The sequence below is a fragment of the Rhincodon typus genome, chromosome 4 (assembly GCF_021869965.1).
Source record: "Rhincodon typus isolate 14 chromosome 4, sRhiTyp1.1, whole genome shotgun sequence".
Lineage (NCBI taxonomy): Eukaryota > Metazoa > Chordata > Chondrichthyes > Orectolobiformes > Rhincodontidae > Rhincodon > Rhincodon typus.
The window spans coordinates 89,506,910-89,524,331 of record NC_063335.1 but is presented as its reverse complement, the minus strand read 5'-3'; the positions used below and the strand labels follow the sequence as shown (position 1 = coordinate 89,524,331).

General features: G+C 41.8%; 1 protein-coding gene across 1 annotated transcript in view; it reads left to right on the top strand.

Annotated features, from left to right (window-relative positions):
• Positions 1-17,422, top strand: part of kif9 (kinesin family member 9) — an 85,627-nt gene that overhangs the window by 34,236 nt on the left and 33,969 nt on the right. The window contains exons 7-11 of the mRNA XM_048596164.1: positions 3,249-3,396; positions 4,285-4,349; positions 7,717-7,794; positions 10,280-10,348; positions 12,161-12,265. Coding sequence (XP_048452121.1) covers positions 3,249-3,396; positions 4,285-4,349; positions 7,717-7,794; positions 10,280-10,348; positions 12,161-12,265 — 465 coding nt within the window. The remainder of the gene's footprint in view (positions 1-3,248; positions 3,397-4,284; positions 4,350-7,716; positions 7,795-10,279; positions 10,349-12,160; positions 12,266-17,422) is intronic.

The following is a 17,422-nucleotide window of genomic DNA, read 5'->3' as shown; positions in this document are numbered from 1 at the left end:
GTTGAAGGCTGCACAGAACATGGCATAGTTTCTCCGCTCTCATGAAGTATTAGAGAACAAAGGGTACCCTATCAGACATATCCCATGTCTGTCTTCTGAGGAGGTCATTACGGTTTTTCGCTCTGACATGTTGGAACTGGCAATCGATGAGTTGATCATTGTATCCTGTTCGTATGAGGGCGTCCTTCAACACCTTCGGGTATCCGTCGCATTCCTCCTCATCTGAACAGATCCTGTGTATGCATAGGGCTTGTGCATGAGGGATAGCTGTTTTAATATGTTTAGGGTGGAAGCTAGAGAAGTGCAGCATTGTGAGGTTATCCGTAGGCTTGCGGTAGAGTGAGGTACTGAGGTATCCGTCCCTGATGGAGATGTGTATTTCCAAGAATGAGACTGATTGTAAAGAGCAGTACACACACACACTCACGTAAATCTATGGGGTGAATTTGTATTTGCAGATACATTCTATTTTGTTCAAAAAGTACACAATTTATAGACAGTCAGTCAATGTGGCATTTTATAAATTCCTACTTTGGAAATAAAACCAGTATGACTCCAAACCAAAGCACAAACAGATTCTAAACAAGGCCTCACACCTAACATGCATTATCTGACCGAAAATGTCACCTCTTCTTTACACTGACGATACCTTAGTTCTCTCAGGGCAGTGACTTGAAAGAAATTCGAGGATTTACCTCTACATATTAATCAATTAAAACCTTCTAACTGATTAAAGATTTAACAGCATCTTAGGTTTGTTTAATACATCCTCATTAGTGGTGTGGTCCTTTGATCTTTTACTTATAAATTCTGTGTCTGATTCCACCTCTCTCACTAACGCCTGAAGAAGGAGCAAGTTTCCGAAAGCTTGCATTTTCAAATTAACCTGTTGGACTATAACCTGGTGTCGTGTGATTCCTGACCTTGTCCATCCCAGTCCAACACCGGCACCTCCACATCATACTGTTATTTAAGTTTAACCTTTTATTTAGGGTTTTATAGATATAAAACACTAGTCTTTGACCTTTTCTTCTTGCCTTCAAACTAAATGTGGATTTCTCTCATGTGCTGATCATTGTCACCTAAAGACACCTTCACCTTAAGGATATTGATTAATCCTCGTATTGCACATTAACAAAGAACAAAGAAAATTACAGCACAGGAACAGGCCCTACGGCCCTCCAAGCCTGTGCTGATCCAGATCCTCTATCTAAACCTGTCGCATATTTTCCAAGATAGTAGGAACTGCAGACTTTCCTCTCCACCTATCCTCTCCTCTATCCCTCTTCTATCCGCCTCCCACTCTCTCCCTATTTATTTCAAAACCCCCTTCCCCTCCCCCTTTTCTGATGAAGGGTCTAGGCCCGAAACGTCAGCCTCTCTGCTCCTATGATGCTGCTTGGCCTGCTGTGTTCATCCAGCCCTGCACCTTGTTGTCTCGCATATTTTCCAAGGATCTGTATCTCTCTGCTCCCTGCCCATTCATGTGTCTGTCTAGATACATCTTAAATGACGTTATCGTGCCCGCCTCTACCACCTCCGCTGGCAACGCGTTCCAGGCACCCACCACCCTCTGCGTAAAGAACTTTCCACGCATATCTCCCTTAACTTTTCCCCTCTCACCTTGAAATCGTGACCCCTAGTAATTGAGTCCCCCACTCTTGGGAAAAAGCTTCTTGCTATCCACCCTGTCTATACCTCTCATGATTTTGTAGACCTCAATCAGGTGCCCCCTCAACCTCCATCTTTCTAATGTAAATAATCCTAATCTACTCAACCTCTCTTCATAGCTAGCGCCCTCCATACCAGGCAACATCCTGGTGAACCTCCTGTGCACCCTCTTCAAAATATCCACATCCTTTTGGTAATGTGGCGACCAGAACTGTACGCAGTATTCCAAATGTGGTCGAACCAAAGTCCTATACAACTGTACAATGACCTGCCAACTCTTGTACTCAATGCCCTGTCCGATGAATGAAAGCATGCCGTATGCCTTCTTGACTTAAGAGTTCTAGGATAGCCAATCTCTGTTTGTGTGAGAACATACTGCGTTAAGAAAATTGTCTTGAATAGACTCTAGGCACCAGTTTTCCAGGCTACTTTTGTCAATCTTGTTCACCCAGATTGCATGCCAAGATTATTGCACTCCTTCAGACGCCCAATTATTTTTCATATATTATCTGTCCTAAGTCGGAACTGCTATTAGGGGATTTATAAACTACTCCTGAAATTGACCTCTTATTGACCCCAATTTCCTAACCCTACCCAAACTGATTCTACATTTTCCTCTTTCAAGGTAAGATAATCTCTCACTAATGTTCTTTTTAATTAACGGAACTACACCTCAACTTTCCCTAGCTTCCTGTCTTTCTGAAATATTCAATATTAAGGTCCCAGCCTTGGTCACCTCAAAATCATGTCCTTGTAATGGCTATCAGGTTCTACATACCATTCTCTGCCACAGGAAGCAGTTGAGATCAAAACATTGAAGGTTTTCAAGGAGTTAGATATAACTCTATGTAAGGGATCAAAGAATACAGGGAGAAAATGGGAGCAGTGGACTGAGTGGATGATCAGCTGATATCATATTGAATGGCAGAGAAGGCTTGAAGGGCTGAATGGTCTACTCTGCTTCTATTTTCTATGTTTCTGTCCCTCTTGTTACAAATTCTACTTTAATTCAGGTATAATGCCTTTCACTCTCTCTTTTTACCATCCCTAGCATCTCTGGCTTTATCTGCTGGTGCACACTTAATTGGAATGCTCTGTTCCTAAATTACTACCTGATCAACTACCTTGTCATTTCCCTGAAATTTACCACATCTCACCACATTGCTATTTTAAGCATTTTGCTCAAGTCATGTGAAGCTATTCGCTACTTTGCTAATTTTTGTTTCATAATGCTGTTCCATAAAACTGAATTTTGATATTTATAAAAATGGCATTCAAGTCCAAAATATTCCACACATATAAAGAATAAAAACAGATCTAGCATTGACATCTGATGTACATCACTTCCAACTGAACCCCAAACTGACCAACATCTGTTAAATCTAGCTCTGTTTTCTACTTGTCAATCTCATTTCTATCTATGCCATTCATTCTTGAAGGTTGAACTTATGATTTTCTATCTCAAAGGCAAAAAAGGTACTACTGAGCCAAAGCAGAAACTCATATGCAAAAGAATGGTGGTTAATTTCCATAGTACTGTATATTAATCCAAACTAATGTCTTTTGTGTTCTTTCAGTCTGAAGGGCAGGTGATGCGAGAAGCTATGTACATCAATAAGTCACTCTCTTTCCTTGAGCAGACCATCATTGCTCTTGCTGATCCCAAGAGGGGACATATTCCATTCAGGCAGAGTAAGCTTACACATGTACTGAAGGATTCTTTAGGTAAGTGAGAAGAATAAAAAAAGTGTATGGAAAGAGCATTAGAGAATAAAGGTGTTAAATAAGAGCATGAGACAATCATTAGCAGAAAGGGACTGGACTAATAAACCAGTGAATGTAAATTATCATGTAGTTTTCAATCTGAATTCAGCTTTTTTTAAAGAAATTGGAAAACTAGTTAGATTGTCATAAAAACTCAGCTGATTGACTATTGTCCTTTAGCAAAACAAGCCTGTTGTCAATATGCAGCCTGGCTTACAAGTGATTCCATGTGGACATGGGTTGACTCTTAACTGCCCTCTGAAATGGCTTAGTAAGCCATTGCATTATGTTATAACACTACAAAGAAGTAGGGGCAGTAGAGTTTGGCAATGTGTAGGAAAGACTTCCTTATGAACCCTTGTGACCTCCCCATGAACTTGAGGAGGGTAGGGACCTTCTGTTTTGGGCTCTCTGTGGTCCTCTGGGACACTCCAGTAGCAATGTCCACCCTTGCAGTAACCTCTGTGCGTATCTCACTAAGGCTTGCCTAACTGATCCCCATGCCCCCAGATTCCATTCCCATTTTGGGAAAGAGGCATTCTTCCATAGTGTCCCCTCTTTCAGACTCAGTGCCAGCATTGCACCCCTATGGTCCTGATGAGTTATGCTGCAATTAGCCAGCAGATCCTGGGGACAGGTGTCCATCAGAAGGGCCCAATTAGTTGCTGAAGGTCTAAAAAATACATCCAGAGAGGAATGTCACTATTGGCTGATGTAAGACGGCAAAAACATTTTCACCTTAGTATGTAAATTATTTGGCAAAATTCGCTAATCAACTGCATGAATTCCTCTTTTTCAGTTTTAAAGTACAATGTTTAAAGAAATCACTTTGCTGTCAACTCTCTTTAGGTGGGACCTGCCACACAATCTTGGTGGCAAATATATATGGAGAGGCAGCTCAAATCGAGGAAACGGTAAGGATCATACAAACACAGACATGTAATCTGTGTTTATTCCTGAGAATACTGAGGGCTTATGTGATTTGTTTTCATTCACTTATTCCCAATAACCAGATTGGCAATGGCAATGTTTATTTCCAAGTTGCTTTTGAGAAGATGATGGTTAGTTTTCTTTTTGAACAGCTGCACTCCATGTGCTGAACATGCTCCCACAGTTATTAGATAGAAAATCCCAAGAGTTTGACCGAGCAATGATGAGGGGTTGACACTCTATGTCCAAGTTGGGCTGTTGTGTGACTTGCAGGTAATCATTTCCTATGCAGTAGCTAACCTTGGTCCACTCCGTAGTGGAGATTTCAGAGTTGCTGCTAAACAAATTTGGTAAGTCACTGTAGTGTATCCTATAAATCATAGACACTGTAGCAGTGGTGTGCTGCTGTGGAGTGACTGAATGTTTAAGCTGGTATTTGGATAACTGCTCAAGAAAGACTTTTTCTGTGATTGGAATGTTAGGCCTGGGGTAAGGAAGAAGCCAATGAGTATCTTTACACTGGATGATATACTGAAGGCTTTTCTCCGTGTAGAAAATAACCTATGGTTCTATTCTGATGATGCCTGGCCTGCTGTGCTCCTCCAGCTCCACAATGTGTTATCTCTGACTCCAGCATCGGCAGTTCTTACTCTCTCTATAGTTCAATTCTTCCTACCAAAGTGCACAACCTCAAACTATCCCATTGTATTCCATCTGCCACTTCGTTGCCCACTTTCCTAGGCTGTCCAAGTCCTTCTGCAGTCTCCCTGCATCATCAACACTACCCGTCCCTCCACCTATCTTTGCATTATCTGCAAATTTAACAACAATGCCCTTCGTTCCTTCATCCAGATTATTAATGCGAACTGTAAATAGTTGTGGTCCCAACCTGACTCCTGTGGAACTCTACTAATTACTGGCTACCACCCTGAAATAACACTCTTTATGCCCACTTTCTGCCATCTGCTAGTCAGCCAATACTCTATCTATGCCATTACCTTGCCTCTAATGCCATGGGCTCTTATTTATCAGCACCATGTCAAAGACTTTCTGGAAATCCAAATATATCCCATCCATTGGCTTTCCCTTGTCTAACTTGCTTGTTACCTCCTCAAAGCATTCTAACAAATTTTTCAGGCATGAACTCCCTTGATGAAGCCATGCTGACTCAGCCCTATTTACCATGCACTTCCAAGTACTCACAATCTCATCCTTAATAATGGACTCTAAGGTCTTACCAATGACTGAGGCCCAGCTAACTGACGTATAATTTCCTGTCTTCTGCCTCCCTCCCATCTTAAACGGGGGTGTTATATAAGCCATTTCCAGTCCTCTGGGATCCTCTCTGCCTCCAGTGATTCCTGAAGGATTACCATCAATGCCTTCACAGTTTCCTCAGATATCCATTTCAGAACCCTGTGGCATAATCCACCTAGTCTGCATGATTTATTCACCTTCGAACCTTTCAGCTTTCCCAGCACCTTCAACCACTATTGTTTTTAAGTTCTGCTATGCTATTGGTGTCTTCCAGTATGAAGAATGAAGTACCTAGTCAGTTCCTCCGCCATTTCTTTGTTCCTCATAATGACTTCTCCAGCCTAATTTTTCAATGGTTCAATGTCTGTTGCCTCTCTCTTGCATTTTGTACTCAAAAACACCTTAAAAAATGTTGTTTCCGTAATATTGAATACGGTCACTGGAAAACAGTGACAAGATTGGACAGAGTAAGCATGGAATTACAAAAGGGAAATCATGTTTTCAAATCTATTGGACTTTTTGGACAATGTATCTACTAGAGTTGGTATTGGGGAACCAGTGTAATGTGGTTTACTTGGACTATCAGAAGGCTTTTGACAGGGTCCCACATAAGCATGTAAAATTAAAGCACATGGATTGAAGGTAGTGTACTAACATAGAAAGGGAACTGATTGGCAGCCAGGAAACAAAGAGTAGGAATAAATGGGTCTTTTTCCAAGCGGCAGGAAGTGACTAATGGGGTATCAGATGTTTCAGTGACTGGACCCCTGCTATTCACAACATGTATTAATACTGTAGATGAGGGAACTAAATGTAACATGTCCAAATTTGCAGACAAAACAATGTTGGGTGGAGGGTGAACTGTGATGAAGATATGCTTCAATATGATTTGGACAAGTTGAGTGAGTGGACAAATGAATGGTAGATCAAGTATAATGTGGATAAGTGTGAGGTTATCCACTTTGCTAGCAAGAAAAAGATGGAAGAATTTTATCTGATTTGTGATAGTTGTGAAGCGGGAAGGTAAAATGAGACCTCGGTGTCCTTTTACACCAGTCACAGAAAGTAAGCATGCAGGTGCAACAAGCGATGAAGAAGGCAAGTGGTATATTGACCTTCATAGCGAGAGAATTCAAGTACAGGAGCAGGGATGTGTTGTTGCAATTGTACAGGATCTTGGTGAGATTGCCCCTGAGGCACTGTGTGCGGTTTTGGTCTTCTTATCGGAGGAAGGATGTGAAGGCTATGAAGGGAGTGCCACAAAGGTTTACCAGATTGATTTCTGGGAAGGCAGCACTAATGTATGAAGACAGACTTGAACAATTAGGCCTAAATTCAGTCATGGGTTTGAAAGAATGAGGAGGGAATTTCATAAATACCTATAAAATTCTAGGTGGATTAGATAGGGTAATCACAGGAGGATGTTCCTGATGATGGAGGAGTCTGGTACCTGAGGTCACAGTTTAAGGATACGGGATAGACCATTTAGGACTGAGATGAGGAGAAATCTCTTCACCCAGAGAGTGGTGAGCCTGTGGAATTCTGTATTACAGAAAGTAGTTGAGGCCAAAACATTGAATATTTTCAAGAAGGAGTTAGATATAGTTCACATGGCTAAAGGGATCAAGGGATATGGGAAGAAAGCAGGAACATGGTACTGAGTTGAATGATCAGCCATGATCATATTGAATGGTAGAGCTGGCTCGAAGGACTGAATAGCCAACTCCTGCTCCTATTTTCTATATTTCTGTGAATTCAGGTATCATGTATGATCTATAGTTTATGTTAAATTGGATCAGTAGAACAAGTCCTGAACCCTTGCATAAGACTTGTGAAAGAAAATCAGTAAGGGATCTGCTTCCCTCATTTCTAGTTTTAAAATGTGAGTAAGCTAATGAGTGCAGTATCAGACTTGGCTGTGGAGTCCTTATGGTGCATTAGTCTAATGGCACATACTCAATCATTTTGCTTGTTAATAAAGGCCACATGAGTGAACTACACATGAGGGGGCTCTGGAATTGAGTCAGGAGAGGAAAGGAGGAAATAAAGTAATAAACTCCTTATACCTGACTACATTTTTTTTTCTTGTTTCAGCTGTCTACACTCCGGTTCTCATCAAGACTAATGTGTATTCCAGCTGAGCCAGCCCCTAACGTATACAGTGATCCCAAGGTGAGTAGAGATCTTGTTCATTTTGTGTTGAAGAATTTTCCCATTCAAATAAGCTGTCACCTACCACCCATTCACCCTGACAGAAGATTATCGAAGTAGCTTTCTATTAACAGGGTCCTGATTTGATGAACGTAATAAAATGGCTTATATTTCTTCAGCATGTTCCTGCATCTCTCAGATTTCAAGCACATCAGATAGCTTGTTCTTGATTGATGCATAATGGCTATTATTAAATTGACAAAACATCTGTCACACACCTTGAATGACCAGCTAATATATGTATGCAATAGTGGTTTAGAGAGGAATTCACATTTAGATAACTCCTGGCTGTCCTACTAATGCTGCCATTCAATCTTTCACCTCAACTAATCAAGAGTGGATATGGTGGGATCTTGATTTTATATCAAGGATGACGCCTCTGACAGTGCAATACTCTGTTAGTGACTAGTACTGGCATATTATTCCTATAAATTGAGACATCCGTGCCCGGATCTTTGCACCCATTTAGAATTGATGATGGGACTGGTTCTGGGACTCCCGCTGTAATTTTCATCAACGTGGGATAAGGGCACAGGTAGCAAGCATACAGTCTATACTTTTCAAAGTCAGTTCCATGGCTAGACTGAGCTTCTCATAGTCGCAGCGGTTTTGGTGGAATTGGGTCATATTGAGCCATTTTGAGCCCCTTTGTGGCTCAAAATAGAAGTGAAACTGGACAGACTACCTGGCACTGATCTAGGTAAATACAGTCCTATCAACCCTGCAAAATTCTCCTTACTAACATCTGGGGGCGAGTCCAAAATTGGGAGAGCTATCTCATATAGCACTCAAGCATGGCAGAGTGGTATACAGTCAGCAGGGAATTGTCCTGGGAGACGTCAACATTGATTCTGGTCATCATGAAGTCTCATGGCATCAGTTCAAACATGGGCAAAGAAATCTCCCACTGGTTAATACTGACTGTCCTCCATTGTTGATGTACCAGTGTTCTTTCGTGTTGAACACCAGTTGAAGGAAGCACTGAGGATGGCAAGGGCTCAGAATATACTCTGGGTGGGGGATTTCATTGTGCACAACCAAGAGTGGCTCAGCAGCACCACTACTGATTGAGCTGGTCAGGTTCTAAATAACACTGCTGCTCAACTGGTCTGCAGCAGGTGATAAAGGAATCAACAAGAGGGAGAATATACTTGACTTTATCCTCACCAACCTGCCTGTCACAGTGGCATCTGTCCATGACAGTATCAGTAAGAGTGACCACCGTACAGTCCTTGTAAAGACAAAGTCCTAGCTCCAGATTGATAATACCTTACATTGTATTGAGTGGTACTACCATCATATTAAATGGGACAGACTGAACTGATCTAGCAATTCAAGACTGGGCATTCATGAAGTGCCATGGGCCATCAGAAGCAACACAATCTGCAACCTCATGGCCAGGCATATCCCCCACAGTACCATTATCATCAAGCCAGGGGATCAACCTTCGTTTAATGAAGAATGCAGGAAGGCACGCCAGGAGCCGTACCAGACATACCTACAAATGAGTTGTATCAACCTGGTAAAGCTATAAAACAGGACGACATGCGTGCCAAACAGAGTAAGCAGCAAGTGGGAGAACTAGTTTGAGATGCAGAGTGACGCCAACATTGCGGGATCAAATCCTGTACCCGCTGAGGTTAGTATGACGGTCCCAACTTCTCAACATGTCTCCTTGCCTGAGTTGGGGTGACCCTCAGGTTAACCCACCACCAAGTCATCCCTCTCGGATGAGAAAGCAGCCCTGTGGTCCTCTCGGATTATGGCAACTTCACCTGTTTGAACGAGATTAAGAGATATGACATGGGAATAACTTCTGTTACTGACAGGATAATTACCCCAATTTAAGAAGACAAAAAAGTTGCAGGAGTCCTCAGGTAGTCAGGCAGCATCTGTGGAAAGAGACAGAGTTAACAATTCAGATTGATGACCATTCAAACTCTGTTTTTTGTTTTTGTTTTCACATTTCCAGTGTCCAGAGTATTTTGCTTTTGATCTTTAATGGCCCTGTCTATTTCCAGGTTTGTCCATATGGACAGGGCTTCTAAGCAAATTAAAGGCATTACTGCCTATAGTGCCGAGGAATATGGGTATTACCAATTCATTCACAATTTTATTTGCCATAATACAATAAGTGAATCTTTCAGTGTAGGCCGTCCATCTTCAAATGATCTGATGGATCATTATGAAGAGTAGTTTCTAATTCCAGATGTATTAATTGAGTTTAAATACCACAAGCCCCATGGTGGATTGAATCCATGCATTAGCATGGGCCTCTGGATCACTAGACCAATGACATTACCATTAAGCCACTGTCTCTCCCCAAAAGTGAAAGTGCTGTTAATTGTGGCAAGCTGATTGATGATCAGTGAGGTAGTGTGTCATTGAGATGAACTTCATTAGCGAATATCAACATCCTATCCATAAACAATGCTTCTTTTTTCAGAAATTGGTTCAGAATCTTCAGAAAGAAATCCAGCTACTGCAGGATGAGCTGGCTATGCACAACATACTGGTGAGATAGTTTACCTTTCATTCTTCAAATATTTGTATTTATTTCTGATTGCACAAGTGATGGTAAAGAAAGTCAGAATGTGATTGAGTATTTTAAAGTCATTTTTGCTGTTAAAAATGGTAATGTCTGAGAGTTTGTAGTGAGTTTATTTTATTGTTCACCTCCCCGAAACACATTTTTAGTAGTGTGATGATCTTCCCTCATTTTTAAACATTTTATTGCTTTTTAAGGGTTTTCAGCAAAATATTTCAGTTAATCTTTCAGAATAACAAAAGATTATATTCTAGTAAATCTGTCAAGATACATAATGATTCTATTCCTATTAATCCTTTAGGATATCCCATGACAATAATCCAGTAACTCTCTCTGGATATCCAGTGATAATAGTCCAGTCATTATGTTGAGATATTCAATTATACATTTCAATAAAATCCTCAGAACATTCAGTGATTATATTTGACTAATTCCCTCAGAATCTGTTGAATATATTTCAGTATTTCTGTCATATTTTCTATTCCTACAAATTTTAGGGTATACAGTGACCATTTTCTAGTAATTTGGCTAAAATACTGCAATAAATTTTTCAAGATATTCATGGATATAAATCAAAAATCTTAGTATATCTAGTGATAGATTCCTACAATTCATTTTGATATATGGTAACATAGTCTTGCAAATCCCTCTGGATTTCAAATGATACAGCTTATAATATAATGGCATATAATGATATGGATCTAAAATTCTTTCTACTTGGATAATATATTTTTGTAATTCTTCGAAAGTATAGAGTAATTTATTCCTGCCAGTCTGGATCTTGAATGATTTGGCCTAATAATTCTGTCTGGACATACACAGATACATTCCTGTAAATCTCTCTTGTACTGCTTCTGAGCTTTACACCATGTGACCACACTATTTCAAGGCCTTGCCCCCTCTAACAGTTCACTCCAAGGCTGCTTCTCCTCTGACCACTCTGCTCCCAAACCTTGACACCTCTGATCACTGTGTTCTTAACTCTCAATTATTCTGACCACATCCTGGGTTCTTACCCCTGTGTCCGCTCTGCTCTTGACCTGGCACCCTCCAACTGCTCTGTTCTTGGGCCTCGCGCCCTCTGAGTGCTCTGCTCCCAGGTCTCACATCCTCTGATTGCTGTGTTTCCAGGCCTCTACCCCACAATTGCTCTGCTCCCAGGCCTCACCCCCTTCAATTGCTCACTTCCAGGCCTCTACCCCTCCAACTACTCTAGGACCTCACCCCGTTTGAACTCTCTAAACCCAGATTCATCTCCGATTGTTCATAGGTCTTGCCCCATCTGGTTGCTGTGCTCTGTCCTGGGCTTCAATCCCTCTGTTCCTGGGCTTCACTCACTCTGCACCCAGGTCTCGCCACTTTTGTTCTCAGGTTGCATCCCCTCCACATCCATGTTTCGCACTTTCTAGCTGCTCCAGTCTATGGCCTTGCCCCTTCCACCCAAAGTCTCATTCTCTCTGAACACTCTATTTTCTGACATCATTCTCTCTCCCATTGCACCTGGGCCTTGCCTTATGTGAGATAGTTGCACCTCTAATTCTGGCCTTTTGGTTTTAAGCTTGTAGCCCATGCATTCTGGAATTTCCTCGCTTACATTTCTACCTCCACCCACCCCTATAAAATTGGTCAATGAACACGATTTTGGTTATCTGCTGTAATCTGACTGATGTGGTTCAATCAACACTCTTCTGAAGTGCTTTGGTATATTTTCCTAATTTTAAGGTGCTATATAAAATAGTTGGTATCATTGCTGTTCGTGGATTCCTGTTTCCCGCATAGGCTAACCGTCGACAAACCAGTTATGAAGCTTTGACTGAAAATCAAGTTCAAGAAATTAAGACTCAAGTTTGCAGATATCTGGATGGGACATTGGATGAAATTAATGTGAGTGATTGTATGCTTCAAATGGTATATATGTGGAGAGATACACAATCCCACAGATCTGTTGAGAAGCTTTATTGTAGCACAGGTTGTAGGTGGGGCCCCACTAGAGACTGCTAATTTTCCAAAACAAGCTCCATTCTAGTCAGCTCCTCCTGGGTTTACTGAATTCAAGAAATTGAACAAAGAATCCATGCAAATACTGCAATGCCGTACTGAGGGATAGATAAATGGTTTTTAATATATATACAAATGTGTACTTTGATAGACTTACACTGCATAGGAATTAGATCCTATCAACAGGGGTAGATTAGCTTAGCCCCTTAAACCATTTAATTGGATTTTTATTGATTTGTACCTCCAAATCTATTTAGACACCTTTGCAGAACAAAATATATCGATTTCATTGTTAAAAAGCACCAAATGTTCTGCACCAACATTCTTTTGAGGAAGGGAATTCCACTTCTACTTCTCTTTATGTGATCAGATCTAATTTTAAGATTATGTCCCTTTATTTTTTGATTTCCCTACCAAAGATAACAGATTTTCCCCATCTACCTTAACACTTCGATCATATTATCCCTCAAATTGTCTATATTCAAGGAAATGCAAACCAAGGATTTTGTCTATTCATTCATGGGATGTGGACATCACTAGCTCAGCTAGCATTTATTGCCCATCCCTAGTTGTCCTTGAGAAGGTGATGGTGAGCTGCCTTCTTGAACCGCTGTAGTTCATTTGAATTAGGTAGCCCCAAAATGCAGGTAGGAGAGAGTTCCAGGATTTTGGCCTGGCAACACTGAAGGAACAGTGATATATTTCTAAATCAGGATTGTGAATGGTTTTGAGGAGAACTTGCAGGTGATGGTATTCCCATGTATCTGGTGCTATTGTCATTCTATTTGGGCATGGACGTGAGTTTGAAAAGATAGCATTTAAGGAGCCTTGGTGAATATCTGCAGTGCATCTTGTAGATGGTGAACCATGCTGCTACTATGCATCAATGATGGAAGCAGTGGGTATTGATGAATATGGTGCCAATCAAGTGAGTTGCTTTGTCCTGAGTGGTGTCAAGCTTCTTGTTTGAGCTGCACTACCAAGCAAGTGGGGAGTATTCCATCGCACTCAAACTGTGGATACAGAGCACATCAGAGGCTAGGGATCCTGCATTAAGTAATTCATCTCCTAACAACCTAAAGCCTGTTCACACCTACAGCACAAATCAAAAGTCTTTCCTTTCATTCCCTCCCTCACCAACATTCAGTAGCACTAATGTGTACCGTCTACAAGATGTATTGCAGAAATTCACCAAGGCTTTTTCAACAGCACCTGCCAAACTCATGACTACTGCCATTTACAGTGGGAGCATCATCACATAAGAATAAGAACATAAGAACTAGGAGCAGGAGTAGGCCATCTGGCCCCTTGAGCCTGCCCCGCCATTTAATAAGATCATGGCTGATCTTTTTGAGACTCAGCTCCACTTACCCACCCACTCACCATAAACCTTAATTCCTTTACTGTTCAAAAATTTATCTAGCCTTGCCTTAAAAACATTCAGCGAGGTGGCTTCAACCGCTTCACTGGGCAGGGAATTCCACAGATTCATAACTCTTTGGGTAAAGAAGTTCCTCCTGACCTCAGTCCTACATCTGCTTCCCTTTATTTTGAGTCGATGTCCTCTAGTCCTAGTTGCACCTGCTAGCGGAAACAACCTCCCTGCCTCCACCTTATCTATTCCCTTCATAATCTTGTATGTTTCTATAAGATCTCCCCTAATTCTTCTGAATTCCAATGCAGGAATCACCTGCAGGTTCCACTCCAAGCTACTTACCATCCTCACATGGAAAGGTACCACCGTTCCTTCAGTGTTGCTGGGTCAAAATCCAGGAACTCCCTCATCTGTAAAGTGATAGAAGGTGTCATCAATAGTGCAAGCAAGCAGCACCTGCTCAGCAATAACCTGCTCAGTGACACTCAGTTTAGGTTCTGCCAGGGCCATTCAGTTCCTGATCTCATTACAGCCTTGTATTCAAACATGACAAAACAGCTGAATTCTAGAGGTGAAGTAAGAGTGCCAGGGCTTGACATCAAGGTTGCATTCAACCGACTGTGACATCAAGAAGCCCCAGCAAAACTGGAATCAATGGGTATCAGTGAGCAAACTCTCCTCTGGTTGGAGTCGTACCTGGCATATAGGAAGATGGTCGTAGTTGTTGGAAGTCAGTCATCTGAGCTCAAGGACATCTCTGCAGGAGTTCCTCAGGGTACTGTCCTCGGCCCAACCATCTCCAGTTTCTTCACCAATGGCTTTCCCTCCATCATATCTTTAGAAGTGGGGATAGTGAAGCAGTTCAAATACAACAAAATCTGGACAATATCCAGACGGGCTGACAAGTGACATGTAACATTTGCACCAAACAAATTCTAGGTTGTGACCATCAACACTAAAAGATAATCTAACCATTTGACGTTCAGTGGTGTTACCATCACTAGATCTGTCTTGCTAGGGGATAGAGGGTCAAGCATGAAGGAGGGACTGAAGGACATCCTTTTTAGCCAGATATTGGGGAAATTGATGGGATTAAAACCTGATAAGTCCACACCAGAATACTTAAGGAAGTGGCCCTAGAAATACTGGATGCATTGGTGATCATTTTCCAGCATTCTATAGACTCTGGAAGAGTTCCAATGGATTTAAAGATAGTAAATGTAACCCCACTTTTTAAAAAAGCAGGGAGAGAGAAAGTGAGTAATTAAGACCACTTAGCCTGACATCAGTAGTGAGAAAAATGCTGGAGTCAATTATTAAGGATCTAATAACTGAGCATTTAGAAAGCAGTGACAGAATCGGTCCAAGTCAACATGGATTCACTAAAGGGAAATCATGTTTGACAAATCTTCTGGAAAATTTTGAGGATGTGACCAGTAGCGTGGACAAAGGTGAATCAGTGGATGTTGTGTATCTGGACTTTCAAAGGGCTTTTGTCAAGGTTCCACACCAAAGACTAGTAAGCAAAATTAAAGGTCATGGTATTGAAGGTAATGTATTGACATGGATAGAGAACTGGTTGGCAAACAGGAAGCCAAGAGGGAATAAATGGGTCCTTTTCAGAGTGGCAGGCAGTGATGAGTGGGGTAACTCAGGGGTCCGTGCTGGGTGCACTGCTGTTCACAATATACTTTAACCATTTGGGTGAAGGGATTGAATGCCATATCTCCGAATTTGCAGATGACACTAAGCTGGGTATCAGTGTGTGCTGTGAGGCGGATGCTAGGAGGCTGCAGGGTGACTTGGACAGAGTGGCTAAGTGGGCAAATACTTGGCAAATGCAATAGTATGTGCATAAATGTGAGGTTATGCACTTTGGTGGCAAAAACAGGAAGGCAGATTATTATCTGTTTTGGTAGCAGCTTGGGAAAAGATGAAGTGCAGCAAGACCTGAATGTCATGGTGGAACAGTCGCTGAAGGTTGGCATGCAGATGCAGCAGGTGGTGAGGAAAACTAATGGCATGTTGGCCTTAAAGCAAGAGAATTTGAGTACAGGAGTAGGGATGTCTTGCTACAGTTATACAGGGCCTTGGTGAAGCCATACCTTGAATATTCTGTACAGTTTTGGTCTCCAAGTCTAAAGATGGACATTCTTACTATTGAGGAAATCCAGCATAGGTTCACCAGACTGATTCTTGGGATGGCAAGACTGACATATGAAGAAAGACTGGATCAACCGAGCTTGTACTCATCGGAATTTGGAAGAATGGGGGGGAATGTCATAGAAACATATAAAATCCTGATAGGACTGGACGGGCTAGCTGTGGGAAGAATGTTTCTGATGTTGGCGAAGTCGAGAACTAGGGGTCACAGTCTAAGAATAAGGGGTGAGCCATTCAGGACTGAGATGATTCAGAGTGTTGTGAACCTGTGGAATGCTCTATCATAGAAATTGGGACCAATTCATTAGATATATTCAAGAGGGAGCTGGATGTGGCCTTTGCAGCTAAAAGGATCAAGGCGTATGGAGAGAGGGTGGGAATGAGACACTGAGATTGCCTGATCAGCAATGATCATATTGAATAGTGAAGCAGGCTCTTCCACCTATTTTCTATGTTTCTATGAATCTCCCACTGTAAACACAATGGCTGCAAGAGTAGGCCAGAGGCTAGGAATACTATGATGAGTAACTGACCTCCTGACTCCCCAAAGACTGTCCATCATCTACAAGGCACAAGTCAGGAGTGTGATGGAATACTCCCCGCTTACCTGGATGGGTGCAGCTCCAATAACACTCAGGAAGCTTGACACCATCCAGGACAAAGCAGCCCGCTTGATTGGTACTACATCCACAAGCATCCATACCCTCCACCGCTCAGTAGCAGCAGTGTGTACTATCTTCAAGATGCATTGCTGAAACTCACCAAAAATTCTTAGACAGTACCTTCCAAACCCATGACCACTTCCATCTAGAAGGACAAGGGCAGCAGATACATGGAAACACCACCACCTTCAAGTTCCCCTCCAAGTCACTCAGCCATCCTGACTTGGAAATATATTGCCATTCATTCACTGTCAGTGGGTCAAAATCCTGGAATTCCCTCCCTAATGGCATTGTGGGTCAACCCACAGCAAGTGGACTGCAGAGGTTTAAGAAGGCAACTCACCACCACCTTCTCAAGGGCAATTAGGGATGGGCAACAAATGCTGGCCAGCTGGTAACACCCACATCCCACAAATGAATAAAAAATGCATTATGGGTATACTTAGAGTGAATGGTCTGCAGTAGTTCGAGAAGGTAGCTCACGAATGACTCCTTGAGGGCAACTACTGAAGAGCAATAAATGCTGACTACTCCAACATCCAGTGACAAAATGGAGACAAGCACTCTGCTTTGAAATTGAAATTAACACCTTCTCAGAGAGTACTCTATGATATGGATAGCTGTTGTCATTGCGAATGCTTGATTGAGTTTCAACTGCTAACGGACTTCTGCACTGTAGCAGTTCCATTAATGCAAGAACAAATTACTCTTTTTGGAAATTGTAATAAGGAGATTGTGCCTTTGCTATAGTTTTATTAATATAATTACAAGTACTACAAGGGCTTTTTTCACATGGCAGAAGGCATTATTTTTCTGAGAATCAATTACAACGTGTTTGATGCC